This window comes from Arachis hypogaea, chromosome 9, assembly GCF_003086295.3.
Source record: "Arachis hypogaea cultivar Tifrunner chromosome 9, arahy.Tifrunner.gnm2.J5K5, whole genome shotgun sequence".
NCBI lineage: Eukaryota > Viridiplantae > Streptophyta > Magnoliopsida > Fabales > Fabaceae > Arachis > Arachis hypogaea.
Window position 1 is genome coordinate 103,443,141 of NC_092044.1, and position 15,481 is coordinate 103,458,621.

A 15,481-nucleotide genomic window follows, 5' to 3' on the forward strand; every position below is an offset into this window, starting at 1 on the left:
TAAGAAGATGCGATAGTTGCCAAAAACCTGCACCACTAATACATAACCCAGCCGAGCAGCTGCACACGTCAGAGGTAAGCTGGCCATTTGACAAATGGGAGGTTAATATCTTCGGTCCATTTCCCAAAGCCCCCAGCCAGGTAAAATATTTAATTGTAGCAATCGATTATTTCTCAAAATGGATCGAGGCTATGCCATTGGCAAAAATAGGGGCCGATAAAGTCCGATCTTTTATTTGGAAAAATATTATTTGCCGTTTCAGCATACCGCAAGCCATCATAACTGACAATGGTCGGCAGTTTACCAACCAAAACCTGGCATATTTTCCATAGGGTTTTCAGGTTAAACACCATTTCTCATCAGTGGAGCACCCACAAACAAATGGACTCACCGAGGCAGCTAATAAAGTAATCTTAACTGCTCTTAAAAAGAAGCTCGGCGAGGCAAAAGGCGACTGGGCCAACCTAATACCAGAAATTTTATGGAGCTACAATACAACAAAGCAAACGACAACACAAGAAACGCCCTACCGACTTGTCTACGGAGCAAACACAGTAATTCCAATCGAAACTGCCATCGCATCAACAAGGGCAGCAAACGCACAAGTGACCAACAATACCAGCACTAGACAAATAGAGTTGGACACAATCGAGGAGGATAGAACTAAAGTCGAGCTAAGACACAAAGCTATGCAACAAATAACACAGTGAAAGTACAACAAAATGGTCAAGCCCAGAACATTCGCAGAGCATGACCTTGTCCTATGATGAACCGAAGAAGCAAGGAAGCCACAATCCCATGAAAAGCTCACCGCAGCATGGGAAGGGCCTTACCGAGTTATAAAAATACTCGGCAAAGGAGCATACAAACTCCAAACACTACAAGGGACCAATGTCCTTGGAATCTGGAATGTATCTTCATTAAAATCTTACTTATCTTAGATATGATATGGGAAAAGGGAGACACTCTTTTTCCTACTCACAAGATTTTTCCCACGCCGGATTTTTCTTGGAGAGGTTTTAATGAGGTTCCTCACCCCGTATCATACCTATGTATATCAATCCAAATACAATAAACAAATATCTTACAATACATATGTGCGCATTTCAATATAAAACCCTCCACGGGTACAAAATCCATACAAGTCAAGCAAACTACAAAATAACAATCTAAACCCTTCAATGGGTACAAACTTCTAACCAAACAAGTTTCAAATCCAACAAACTACAAGTTAAACAAACAGAAAATAAACAAATTCTCTAATCTCCACCTTTCTCAACAGACACACTCTCGTCTTGATTGTCGGCCGACGTCCCATCGTCCATGAGACGACCATCACTTACAATCTTTGTCACATCCAACAAACTAACATCAACCAGGAGCAACAGCATGATCGAAACCCATCGTGAACGCAGCCAAAACCTCATCCTGAAGTTCAACAACCCTCGCCTTCAATCCTACATTCTTGGCAAGACTGGCCTTCAGATCTTCCTTCACATTCTTAACCTCGGCCTCAGACGCCTTCGCCTTGTCCCTAGAGCTCTTCAAGTCAGCCCTTAGTTTCTTTAAATTCGAATCTCTGTCCTGCAACGACTCTTTCAATTTCTTCATAGCAACAACATTATCCGCGTCCAAAATGGCATCAAGTTCGGAAGTCCGCCCAATAGACAACAATCGAGTACCAATAACCTACAAAAAAAACACACATTTAGAATACAAAACAAAATGCAAACAAATACAACTACCAACTAACCTGTAGATAGCGAGCAACCCCTATCTTCCCAGGCTCATGAATCGTTTTTACATCAACATCAACTTGAGCCACCTCGTCATCCACCGCCATGAAAGGATACGAGGCTGACCATATGGAATTCCGCGGCCTGTCCTTATACCCGTGCAAAACAAGTTGGCTTTCATGCGCCGACTTAATCTCCTTGGCTGAGAACACAACTTCATCCTCCCATTGGTCAGTTAAATACACAATCTTTGAAGGACCCCCACCCCTTTTCCTCTTCAAGGGAATCTCCTGCTCAACCGACCCAACTTTTTCCCTAACCACGTTAGTTGAGGAACCCTCTTTCTCCTTCTTCTTAGCCTTATTAACAAAAGCCTTAAGATTAGCAGTCGTCAAAGTCGACGCCTTCTCACCTAAAATCATAACAAATCTCAGTCAAGAACTTCAATAGCAAGAAGTCAGAAAAACACGAAAACATAAACTATACCTAAATATTCATCTAAAGCCTCCTTATCCCCTTCAAGTCTCAACAGAGCAGGAATAGAAAGCAACTCAGCAGAAGACATCGCCGAAATCAAGAACCCAATAATATAATCCTCACTCCTTACCCTTTCCTCACATTCTAATAGCTGCCTAGGCTCAGCCGACCAAAACAAAGGAAACCTCTCCTCCATTAGGGAATCAAGGAAGAACGGGTAACAATCTTCACACACCTGAACCTTAACAAATATTTCCTTAAAATCCTTGAAAGAGGACTTATACAAACTAAAGATAGCCTGCCCCAGATGACTACTTAAATTAACCCAACCCCCCTTCCAAACTCCCTTAGCCTGGAACAAGGAAAAAAACCCCCCCAACGAAGGTAACACCCCAAATACTCCATCAGACATTCAAAGGCACGAACGAAGGCCCATGAATTAGGATGCAGCTGCATAAGGGCACAGTTCAACAGCGACAGTACACCACACTCGAAATTAGTAAAAGGGAAACGAACCCAAGCTCAGTCAAAATGCGTGTATAAATGTAGAAATAAGACCAATCATCCCTTTTCTCACACACCCTATCATTTTTACCACAAGGCAAAAACTTGACTTTCAGATTATCACCACCCCTGACCCACCTAACGTCATTCAGTTGAGACAACATTTCCACAGTATCAAACACAGACATCCACCACTTAACGTCACTATCAACCCAACCATAAGGGTCGTTTACATCAACGACAACTCCTTTCTTTCCTATAGAGAGAAAAAGACAAACAGAGAAGGTACAAATGAGTAAAAGTACTTACTTTTTTTGCTCATTCTGCCACCCAAAAGCTAAACTCTCAGGAAGCCTAACAGACAGGAGACAGCAAGTTACTATGACACACTACCCCACGAACCCCCCCCCCCCACTTCCCATTAACTAAACCACTCACGCAACCCCACTTTCAAAAAAAAAAGAGAAAAAGAAAGAGAAACAAGCAAACACGCGGAACAACAAACATTGGGACAAGCCCAACATTCAAAAGCCCATACCACGCAAGCCCAGCCAGAGAAACACGTTGAGCTTGGGGGCTACCCAGGCACTAAATCCCCCCAAACAATCCAATTTCACAAGCCAAGGATATAGAAAGCTCAACATGTTTCCCAAGCCGCGCTTGGGGACTGTGTACCTTACCGATATCCTCGGCTAACAATCTCACAACCGAGAACAAGTCAAGCACGTCTCAAGTGCCAAGAATCTCGCACTTAACCCATACATTGATTCCCGGTAACAAACCCTAAAGAGCCGAACACTACTCAAACGTCCACATTCCTCCACTACGCAGTCTATTTAAACAGACGAGCAAACTTCGTCTGGGGCAATAAAAAAAGCAACAGTGATCATAAGCTATTGAGGAAAACAACACCATAGCATTAAACCCCACTGATTCCTTATTTTTACTTTTACTTGTTGAAGTATATATTACCGAGCACTAACTTGGGCGTCAGAGTCCTTTTTGCAGGTCCCACGCCGAGGTCTTCAGTTCCAAGGAAAGCACTTCCAGGTCTCCGACAGAACTCGTAACCGACCACACCTCGGAAGCTTTATCCCACAAGGAACAACACCCACACTACACACTTACCCACACAACACTTAATGGTTCATATTCAATACTTAATGCACTTACCAAAATTTGAATCCGGGTGTAACATATTAAGAGGCATATAGTTAGTTGATACGTTGTAATAAGAGGTGAAACAGCTACTATATAACCAGTAATGTTAAGGTGTACAAAAACGTGGGATAAGTGAGCTTATTGAACTGTATTTTTGATGAAACTGATAAAGTAAATAGATTCAAATTTCAAAACCTTTAATTTAGTGAAAAATAAAATATGAACTTATTTGGGTAAACATGTATTTAATGAAGTTAATTTATTAAAAAACAATATATATATAAGTAAATATTAAATTTAAGTAAAAAAGTAATCATTTATGGCTTATTTTTTTTGTATAAAATTTAATTTTGATGTATTTGCAGTATAAAATATTTTATATAATTATTTAATTACATTTTTTATTTTGAAATACCTTTTACGTAGTTATTATTAAATATAATTATTTTTACTAATATAATATTATATAATTTGATAAATATATATATAATTACTTTACTGCATCAAAATTAAATTATTTTTATATTAATAAAAAAACTAATTTCTTTATAATTAATCATACAAAAAAACTAATACAAAAAAATTAATTATTCAATCAACCATTATATATTTATATATATTAATTTAAACATTATATATATATATATATAGATTAATTTATACAATTTTTTTAACTAAATAATTGATTACCAGTATGGCAGTATACCTTAGCTTGATTTAAAAAAAAATGGAAATTCAAATCGCCAAAACTTGATTGTAGACATGCTAAACAATTATTGATATTTTATAAATTAAATTGTGGTAAAGTCAGATTATATCTTGGGAAAATAAATAAGAATGTTCATGTTACATGCAATTATGCAAAGGTGACCTACATTGTTCAAAAGTCAAAACTAACATGCTATAAGATTACAAGTAAAATGTTCTTATTTCTTCTTCCAAGACACTAACCCCAACCCTAAAAGACGCTTCACCATTACTTAACATCTTTTGTAGAAGGTTGGGGGGTAAGGAACAATGTGATAAGGGTTTTTTTTAAAACCTATACAAAAATTGTGCTTTTTGGCAATATTAATAACAATCATCAGCACGCACAATGAAACACAGAATTTCCAAAGCATTTTGCTTTATTTGCAATTTTCCTTACACCTGTTTCATTATGGGGGAATCCTCCATTAAGAGGAGATAGGTGGATTCTGTCCATGATGTTAATTTTAGGGGCATCAAGAATTGCCTTGGGCAATGTTAATGCATATTGCATACCCCAAATTGAAAGTGGCCTCATGTAGATGAGAGACCTGTAGTGTCCATCCATTGTCCATGCCTCTGGTGTCTGAAACCAGTACCTGCATTATGCCAAACCTGGTGAATTAATTCATTTCATTTCTTTAGACAAAAGAGAAGTAGTTGCTTCACCCCAATGTGTGATTTGATGAATTCAACTAATTATCAATTTAAAGAGCAAGAATGAAGCCACAGAATTGTAAGTTTGGTGGGAACTTTTTGCACACAAGATGTATGACAAACACACCATCACACTTTCAACCTCAATAGTAGATGTTGTGACATAAAGTTAAGAACTCAAATTCAATACTTGATGACAGACATATTTACCAAAATACTATTATTAACAATGATGAGAGAAAAAACAAGAAAGGGTTCGTTTATTTGTTGTGCTATAGATATTTTAAAATTGGATATATTAATCACGTCTTTGTAGATCTTTGAGTTTGGGATAAAATTAGTTTAAGGGAGTAATTTCTAACTACACATCCAATAATCCTAACCCTATTACGGTAAACGAGATGCAAGAAAAAATGAGAATGCTGGAAAACCACACACAATTATGGAGGACAGATGACAAGAAAGTTTACCCATATCCGTCTTCTGACCAGCCTGCTTGAAATATACCCTCGGCAGTTGCAAATGCCTCCTCTTCCATTCCTGCAAGGATCATCGTAGAAGCAACACCGTAGGTCACACCTGTCCAAATTTCGCGAGACTGCATGCAGGTCTCATCCACCTTGCCATTGGGATGCATGCCATTCACGGCCCCCATCTTGCCTCCTTTAACTTTCATTACATTGAAATCATACACCTTCCGGAGAGCACTTTTGATCTTGGACTCATCAAAAAGTGGAGGAAGCCCCGATGATGCCGTATACCATTGCCCAGCCAATTGATCAGCTTGAATTGATTTACTGTTACTACTTGATCCACTGTCATAGTTAAAATAAGAACCATTCCACAATTTCTGTTCAAACGCTGGTTTAGCCTTCAAAAACTTCCTTTTGCATGTTTCTGCAAAATCTCTGTCACCTAGTTGAAGGGCCATTGCAGCTGCGGCTTGAAGGGCAGCAAGCCAAAGGCAACCACAATAAGCACTCACACCATGCACTGTCCATGTATCATATGTTTGATCAGGGAACCCATCATTCTCAATAAGACCGTCGCCATCTCTATCAAATTGTTCCATATACTCCATTGCAGCTCGTACAGCAGGCCACACATCAACTCCAAAGGACATGTCCCCTGTTGCAGCAAAATCTCGATACACCTGAAGTACAAATTTGGGGTTCAGGTCCTTCCACTTGCTAGTATCATGAATGTTATAAGCATTCATTTCACGCCATGGATCGTGTGTCCCAAGATCATGAGGCACAGCCCCTCTAACCTTACGAATTCCGCAGTTTCCCTCTGCCAGAAACTTCACTTTTCTTCCATCTTCACACAATACAGCTTTAGCGAAGTCACGCTGTATATTTAATTCAATCCTTGGAAAGAGCTCAAGAAGGGCAAAAGAAGCATAGAAGTGCACATCATATGTGCACCACATGATATATTCAACACCTTCCAAGTACAGAAACCTTCCAACATCATCTCTGTCATATTGCTGGTCCATCATTGCCAGAGTAACACTAGCATCACTTTCTTGGGAGAGATCACCACGATGTTTTTCATCCACACCATCTACCATGCAATCAACGTCACTGGCACTATCTGTTGTATACTCAACATCATAGGTGCTATCTGTTGTACGCCCAGCATCTGCACCTTGTCTACGACTCACTTTGGCTTCGGTCACTTTGACTTCTGTATTTTCCAATTCTTTTACCTGATCCCGGCTTTTATTCCTCATATTTGAAGATGGCAAAGGCGAGTCTAGAAGACAGATCAAAGAGTCTTCATTTATTAGACTAATCTGACAATAGCAAGATCCACCAAAAAGCTAGATTTTATGCAGGTTACTCAATCACAAAACAATATACTTAAATCAATACATACCAATCCAAATTGTTCCTCCAGCAACAAGAAAGTAGAGTTCATTAAACAATGTGAACTTGTACCTGTAAATGAAAATTTAGTTATATACTTATATTATCTAAACCAACAGAAGCTTCAAAAGAGTTGGATTCAAAACCACATGAGATAGGCACATAAATCTCTCTTTCTTTTGCCATCAGTTATAATATAAACGATGGAGCGGGAATATGACTGAAAGATGGTATAGGTAATGGAAAGACTAAATTCAAGCAAGCTTTGTTAGGGGAACTCCCCTTATAGCCTTTCCCCGTGGAAGTACGATTTTCTTTGGTGAACAGTCTGATAAATATGGGGGGAGGATGATCTAGGAAAGATTGAGAGAAACCTTTCTTAATTAAAATAAATAACAAAAATTTACAGACAGAAGAGCTAGTCATGAACTAGCAAAAAAAAAAAAAGAAAAGTTCTGTTTTATGTTTTTTATACATACTGCAGAGGCTCTAAGCTAATATATACCTGGCAATTATCCATAACGAACAAAGACACAAGGTGATGCTTAAAAATTAAAATGACTTCATGCTTAAACAGAGAATTACCATTCTGGTAATGACTCATCCTGAAGAATAGGATTTTGCCATTTCTCAATGTCTTCTTCCCATCGTTTGTATTCTGTTTGGAATTTTAAACATAAAAAGGTTTGTAAATATTACTGACAGAATCTAAAACCACTTAGAAACATTACTTTAGAAGCATTCATATCTTTTATCCCTTTTGCGGTGTGTGAAGATCATAACATATAATACTAATGCAGATAAACCGCAGTAAGGAAGAATATCAACTTCAATCCAATCAGACAACATACGAGTTAATGCATCATGGGCCAAGTCCTTTGCAGCTCTCTCAGAAGTCCCATAAAATTTTGTGTATCTCCTGCAGAGTAAAAGAATTGAAATTATTCAAACAAAAGCGCACCACAAAAAAAAAAAAAAAAAAATGGTCGGCATACTACATCTTGCTAGACATTTACTATATACAATATTCTTACATAATTCTGATTACCTATGAAAAGTGCTGCCTTTTGAGAACTTTACTTTTGGAGATGACCATGCAAGACTAAATGCCACAGTGCATTTTCCATGGGGTTCCACCCACGTTGAAGCTGAAACAGCAGCACATAGAGTCTCTCCAGGTGATGAGGGCATACTAGCTCCAGAAGAGAAATTCTCCCGGTCAAATTGTCCATCCTTAATATGCAACAATTTCACTTAGAATCAACCATATATATTTTGCCATGAAGGTAATGGTGATATAAATATCATTTAGAATCCCCAAAATAGAGGTAATCTGTACCTGCACCATTTTACACCACATGCCTTTTGCTGTTGTGCTACTTTTTTCAGAGAGCCCAAACTTCGGTAAAACAGAAACACTAACATTCTGTGTCTCACATGCGGCTATTGCAAAGGTTACAGGAGGGTTACCTTTTCCTGTCCTGCATTGGAATAATTTCCAGTAAAATCATCAGTTATATAGAAGTCAGGTGCAAATCGTACATAGATGGAACTTTCATTGGTAATTTGTTTGTGAAAGGATTAAATGTCATCGTCGGAACTACACGACATTACTTGAATAGCAATAACAATAATAATAATAATAACAACAATAATAATCACCATCATCATCTACACTTCGTCAAAAGCTAAATCACTTCTATTTTTGCATATCTAAGTTTTCAACTTCAGTTACAACAATAACAGAGTATTATCTCACTAGATTGGGTCGGCTATATGAATCAAACGACGCCATTGTACCCTATCATGTGTCATGTCTGTTGTGGTCAACTCTTTTAACCTGATGCTCTACTGGTCTAGAAACATAATATAGATACAGAAGATGGTTGTTGGACTAGTATTCTGTTCTGGATAGCCTTTTTTTCTCTCTCTCAGATATTTGGCCTAAAAAACATTTCTCACGAAAATATACCCTTTACCATCCAGCAAATCACCTTTTAAATCATGCTTACCCCTTTCAGTGAAATACTACTTAAAAGCACCTTTTAGAAAAATTTTATCCATAATATAAAGTGTCTCCAATCCCTTTTCCCTTCTGAATTAACATATCCAGACATAAATTGAGGACTTAGTTTCCTAAAACGGTTTCGTAGATGATCTTTGTTTTACAGCTAATCTGAGTATCCATTTATTATAGAGGACTGTAAAAGCCTAAAGTTACATGCTCCTACTTCTACCCATGCAGTAAATCCATATCAATCTATTCTAATTAATACAGAACAGCTACCGAGATCACCTGACTTATGAGTCAACTACTGCACAGAATACTATCTTAACAGAACAAAATTTTAGTAAAATAACGGCTTACATTAAAGTATCCAAACCAGAAAACAAATCCCCTCACAACTAGTTCTTATATCATCTTTTCCTTCCAAGAGATCTAAGACCATCAAAACATATCACAGGTCTCCACAACATAAATTTGTGATCCCACTTGACACCTTGGTAATTCTTGACCAATTGTTTCCCCTTTAATCTCATAAAATAGCCTTACTCAAAGCATAAGCTCTCACACCTAAACTTAATGATCAAGGAAAAGAATCCTTCTCGGTGCATCTTAAGCACAGCTAGTTAATAGGGATATAGGGAAAATCAAACCTAAGCAGCAATACCCCCTTTGGAATAGTCAGAACTTCATGTCATTGTCCTATTATGGATTTAGGTACAAACTACAGAGAAATATGCAAACCAACCGTCATATATAGCTATAAGGTTTGATAACTTGCTTGTGATGTAGAAGTACTCCGGAGACTCCATCTTCAGCTCTGTGAATGGAAAAGGTTTTTGAAAATAAAGAAAAGAGTCAAGATAATGTTTTGAGCTTGTGTTATATAGATAAGCAAAGACATATCAAGATAGAAGAACTTACATAAACGGCTCATTTACATGACCTCCTGTTAAGTGTGAGTTTCCACCAATGGAATTCTGCAGAAAATTGATATTGATAATTAATTTAATCGAGTTGTGTGCCTTTTTGTGCAAAATAATTATAATGGAAAAAATCTTACCGCCCAAGTAAATAGAAGGCTGACTTTAGCTCTCTCCTTACCAGTGTTTACCAACTGCAAAAGAAACAAGTATGAATCTCTAATAAGCTATATATTACCCAACTAGATGAATGTAAATATGGATGCAATAGATAATATTGAACAAAGATGCAATGCAGAATATCAATTCCTTCACTCACTTTGAAAAAAAGCGAGGTAACATGAATTAAAATAAATGTTTTCAACTAAGAAAACAAAAACACACCAACTATTCTGTACTGTGGAAATACAATCAGAGAAAATGACAATAGCTGGAGAAATACATACTGTATAAACAAAAACAGCAGCTGGTAGACTGCTTTCTCTATAATTATGCGGTATGAAAGGTGATATCTGCCGGCAAGACACTTTAAGTTCTGGGTCTGGCTCACCTAAGAATTAGAACACAGCTATTAAGCAATAATTCACAAGGACCATACGTATCTAGAGAACGGTTGAAAAACAATTAAAACAAATGAAGATACCATCATAAACTGTCCAAGCTCTTGGAAATAAAGCATGGTACGTTGAGTGCTGGCCATTAAGATTCCACCCCCATGATGATATACCCTGATCATCAGCTTTCTTGTGGGACCTGAAAAAAGAAAAGTAAGAAGAAAATTTGAGTTAATGTATGTATTGAGATATATGAAAAGCAACTAACGAGAGTAAAGCACACAAAATAATTAGAAACCCTCTTTAGGTTTAAACAAAAACCAGACTGATGGATAAACACGGACTGCTAAAAAAAAAACATAAAACCAAATGAAAAATCCCATCACTGAAAAATAGATGTCAACGAAAGCTTATAATAAACAATAATAAATAAAAACATTTCGAAGTTTGAAAAAAACGCCTACCCCCCTCTCCTGCCCTTTCTTTTAATCTTACATTACAGATGTTATATTTATAAACACTGGTTTCTAAACTTTCATAAATTACTCCTTACCCTAAGCCTTCATGCTGTCCAGGCGCCAAAACTGATGCAAAGCTTTTGTTTCCTCCATCTCTACTAACAAAAATCTGCCATTTAGAGTAAATAAATAAGATAATACAAACATAAGAAGCAAAAGGTCAATATTAAGCAGAAAGAAAAAATGAACGTACAGAAAACTGGTTGGCCATGACAGGTGAAGCTTCACATAAACCAGGGATAATTTGCCATTGTCGGAACTCGCCTCTAAATCCCCTTGATATGCTGCCACTCCTGTGGAGGCATATGAACATTGTACAAATCAGTAATAGAAGAAGAAAGACCTATTTGTTACAGAGAATTGCTACCAAAGCTGAACAAGTGACCAATTGAATAAAGAAAGAGTGCCCCATTAACCAGCAGAATGGTTAATCCTATTATGAAAAAGAATGTTTTTACACACCAAAAGATGGAATCCACTCAGACACCTTTTAAATCCAAGCGGTGGAGAATGCACATGTTCGAGACATGAGTAAGGTCCGCAATCAAATCTAATGGTAATAGAGCGAATGTCCTTTTTTGGTATCCAAATAACATTTTTGTGTAAAGTAACATACAGAACTATCCATTCAGTTTATTAATGATCCTATTTCAGTTGGAATCGAACATACCCCATCCCTCCAAGTGGAACTCCTTGAGTTGCAGATGGCTTACAACTTTCTCGAGTGAAAGGATCAATAGGGGCTTTCTGCAGACACCAGGGAAACAAAAAGTCACTTCTCATGTCTGGAATCTTTAACTTTCTATAGTCTATAAAGTTAATCAACTCTTTTATCATAATATCAGGGAATATTAACAATAATAAAAAAATAAAAAGAGAGAGCAATGAATGGCCAGAAAAAATGAAGGATAATTTGAAATTTTACCCTTCCATGAGAAGCCTCTTCCCTTACGTATGACCATATGCGTATGCCTAATCGAACCTGGAATTTTGAAGTTTAATAAAATAAGAAACAGGAATATATCCAAGAGGAACAAAAATAATAATTAAAAACAAACTTGATAACTATATGCAAAGATTCCATCTACTAAATTAATCAATTCCAGTCAGAGAGATAACACTTGCCATCTTAATAGCTTCCATAAAAGTGACACTAAATTCTTTAAGAAGATTGGCATGGCTGTTTAATCTCCTTCTCCAAGCTTGCTCAGGTGGTGCAGCACTATCAAAATCAAACTGCAAAAAGGGTGCAAGGAACACTTCAATTTTATTCAGCTATGATATGATTAACAAATCAACAACGCATGTAGCACCATAAACAGTTGCCTCAGCAAATACATTCATTCAATTCACTTTTTTTCTTAATCATTAAATGGTAATATGCAACTCAATCATTCCACAGGGAAAATAAAAAAGAAAAAAACATAGAGCTTCACATCAAGCCCAGAATTCAAATTTTCAGGCAAACTCATGCTAAATTATCAGAATACTAAGATGCCAATTCACCAGGAACGAAAATTATTGGAAAAAATCAAAAGCTGCAAGACACAAAAAAAAATTAAAAAGTTTAGAAGCTTACCAGCTGTAAAGTGGCTTTATTGATATACTCTTCAGGCGGCCATGAATTCTTTCTACAGTGAAAAATGTTGCCGCTAACCATGATCAACCGAAATCAAAGAACCCTCTTTGGCCAAAAGAAAAAAAATCACAAAAAAAAAAGTAATCACTTGCAACAGATCCTCATGGAAATTCAAAACCCAGGCACAAGTTCTTTTCCTCAATTGAATCCAAACCAACAATCAAAACTGACTTAAAGCCACAGAAAAACTATTGATCCCACCCTAAAAACCAAAAAAAAAAAAACACTGTTCTGAGTTGTTGTGAGTTGTGCTTGGAGTTGAAGAAGCAGAAGAAGAAGAAGAAGAAGCTGGATAATAATAATAATAACAAGGTTATTCGAATTTATCGGGATATATTGATTAAAACTAAAAATGGATTCCAAGTTTTTTTTTTTTCGGAAACAGGAGATTCGAATTCTGAGAGAGAATGATGCGTGGCAATAGCAGGAACAGCCGCATGTACCACCGAGTCAGAAAGAAGACTCACTGAATTCAATTCAATTCCAACTCAACTCGCTGAGTCGCACACACTCTAACTCGGATCCACAAAAAAACCAATTGAATAGATTTGGAATTGGAATAGGAATAGAATAGAAAGGAAAAGAAAGAAAAGGAAAGAGTAGAGAGAAAAGTGAGACGAGAGCCACCCCTTTTTATTTATTTAATTATTTTGTGAATAAATTGGTGGCGACACAATTTTTGAGTTTTAATTTGAAGTGTGAATGAGGTAATGCGTCGGTCACTTTCTCTCTCTATCAATTTTTTTAATTCCTCTTCATCGCGTCGGTGTTAATGTTACCACTACACAATTCTTTTCTTTATTTTTCTCTCATTATTAATTTCTCAATTTTTTTTATCAAATTTTTTAATTTCTCACTAAGGATTTGTTAGACATTATTTTAAAAAAATATTTTTTTAATAATTTTGTTTAAAAAATTTTTATAAAAATAAAAGTGATATATTTAGATATTTCATATAAAAAGATTTTTTTGTTTATTAATTATGTTTAGATAAAATAAGATATTTATTAATTATGTTTGGATAAAATAAGATAAAAATATTTTTTTGTTTATTTATTATATAAAAAATATCTTTTTTAAAAGAATTAAAAATATAAATTATAACTTCTTAAAAAAGATATTTTTATTTTTTGTATTTTTATTTTTAGTATTAAAAATTTGTCAAATACATTAAAAAATAAAAAAATATTAAAAAAATCTCGATTTAATAATGCATAAACAAACACTAAATATTAAGTACTTTGTACATATATATAATACACATAAATATAAATATTAATCATGAAATGATAAATAAAATTATATAGTAGGTGATTTTTAGCCTGTGATTAGGATTGGGTGAAAACTTTTGATATAGTGGCTAATTTTGTAAAATTTTGAAAAATAGATTCTGTATATGATTTTTTAGAATATAGAGGAGTCTAAAAAAATTACTGGCTGCAAATTTTGAACACACAATTCTCCGGGATTAACTGATTTTTTGATGTTTTAAATTTTTTGAACAAAAATGTTACTTGTTCTTTAAAATTCTATTTTTAGTTAATTTTTTTAAAATTTTATTATTATTTAATTAATTTAAATATCAACTTTTACGTATTAGTTTATTCAAAAAATTATTTATTTTTTATTTTCTTTTTTCTTTAAAAATTAAATAAAAAATAATATTTTAAAAAATATCTAATGGCACTGTTTTTTGAATCTGTAACCTCACGTTTTGATTTTTATTTTCATAAATTTAGGAACAAAGTCTGGTTATTTTTCCTTTTTTTTTAATTTAAAAACACTAAATTTATTGGACAACCATATTATGCTTATATGAAAAGTAAACTACCAATTATTCATATAGAATATATATAAAATCTATAAATATATATTAAAATAAATTAAACATAACACATATATAATGTATTTATACATAAAATGATGATTTGGATAGATAATTTTTTGTGTAAACGTAGTGTATTTTGCTATTTGTTGTGGATTTTTTTCTCTATATAAGTTTTTTTTACTTTTTTATTATATAGAAAATAAAAGTGGTAATAAAACACAATTCTTTTATATGGTCTGATAAGATATAATAATTAAATAATGATGTCAAAAATATTTTATATTATCTACATAATTAAAATTTATATATATATATATATATATATATATATATATATATGTGGATTGAATGTTAATATATATAATGTCAATTAACACTCCAGGAGCTCCTGTATGCTCTAATGATTTAGGGTAAATCCGGACCAATAGTTCAATTTCAAGCTATTGTCTCAGTCCACATCACTAAGAAATAGTCAAAAAGGATTTAATTAACTTAAAAACGAAAATTGTCAAACCATAATTTAGATAAGCATATGTTTAATAAGTTTTATTAAAAATATATATTAATGTGAATGATCTTATTTATAAGAAGCGCGTTGTCGGAAACGGAAGTTGTAGCTGTAAAGTATCGAATGCCAAATTAGAGAGGGAAGTCAGATTTTAAAACTTTTAAATTTTTTAATTTTTATTTTAAAAGGTAAAGTGTGACTTTTATTTTTAATAATTTTTTTATATTTTTTTAATTTCATTTATAAAATAAATGGTGAGAGATTATATTTTTTTAAATAAATTTAAAATTTAAAAAATTTAAATAAAAAAAGTCAATTTTATATAGCAACTTGCAACGAATAGCTTCTTTAGT

The 15,481-nt window shown here is 34.6% G+C and overlaps 1 protein-coding gene across 1 annotated transcript; it reads right to left on the bottom strand.

Moving 5' to 3' along the window:
- Nucleotides 1-4,660: 4,660 nt before the first annotated feature.
- LOC112711396 (uncharacterized) lies at nucleotides 4,661-13,458 on the bottom strand. The gene is made up of 18 exons (XM_025764037.3): nucleotides 12,733-13,458; nucleotides 12,279-12,389; nucleotides 12,079-12,135; nucleotides 11,824-11,900; nucleotides 11,347-11,446; nucleotides 11,189-11,262; nucleotides 10,725-10,834; nucleotides 10,528-10,631; nucleotides 10,222-10,275; nucleotides 10,083-10,138; nucleotides 9,940-9,978; nucleotides 8,493-8,634; nucleotides 8,202-8,386; nucleotides 8,005-8,072; nucleotides 7,739-7,811; nucleotides 7,164-7,225; nucleotides 5,753-7,040; nucleotides 4,661-5,224 (listed from the first exon to the last, which is right to left on the bottom strand). Exons 1-18 carry the CDS (start codon nucleotides 12,811-12,813, stop codon nucleotides 4,963-4,965), a joined length of 2,943 nt encoding a protein of 980 aa, XP_025619822.1. The 5' UTR covers nucleotides 12,814-13,458; the 3' UTR covers nucleotides 4,661-4,962.
- Nucleotides 13,459-15,481: the final 2,023 nt, after the last annotated feature.

Bases quoted from the DNA above. Each gene is read 5' to 3' on its own strand.
- LOC112711396 (XM_025764037.3), bottom strand. From the start codon at position 12,813: ATGGTTAGCGGCAACATTTTTCACTGTAGAAAGAATTCATGGCCGCCT. The intron at 11,263-11,346 runs GTACGTTCATTT...TCTAAATGGCAG, and splicing joins TCATGGCCAACCAGTTTTCT to ATTTTTGTTAGTAGAGATGG. The intron at 8,387-8,492 runs GTACAGATTACC...TTGCATATTAAG, and splicing joins TGTGGTGTAAAATGGTGCAG to GATGGACAATTTGACCGGGA.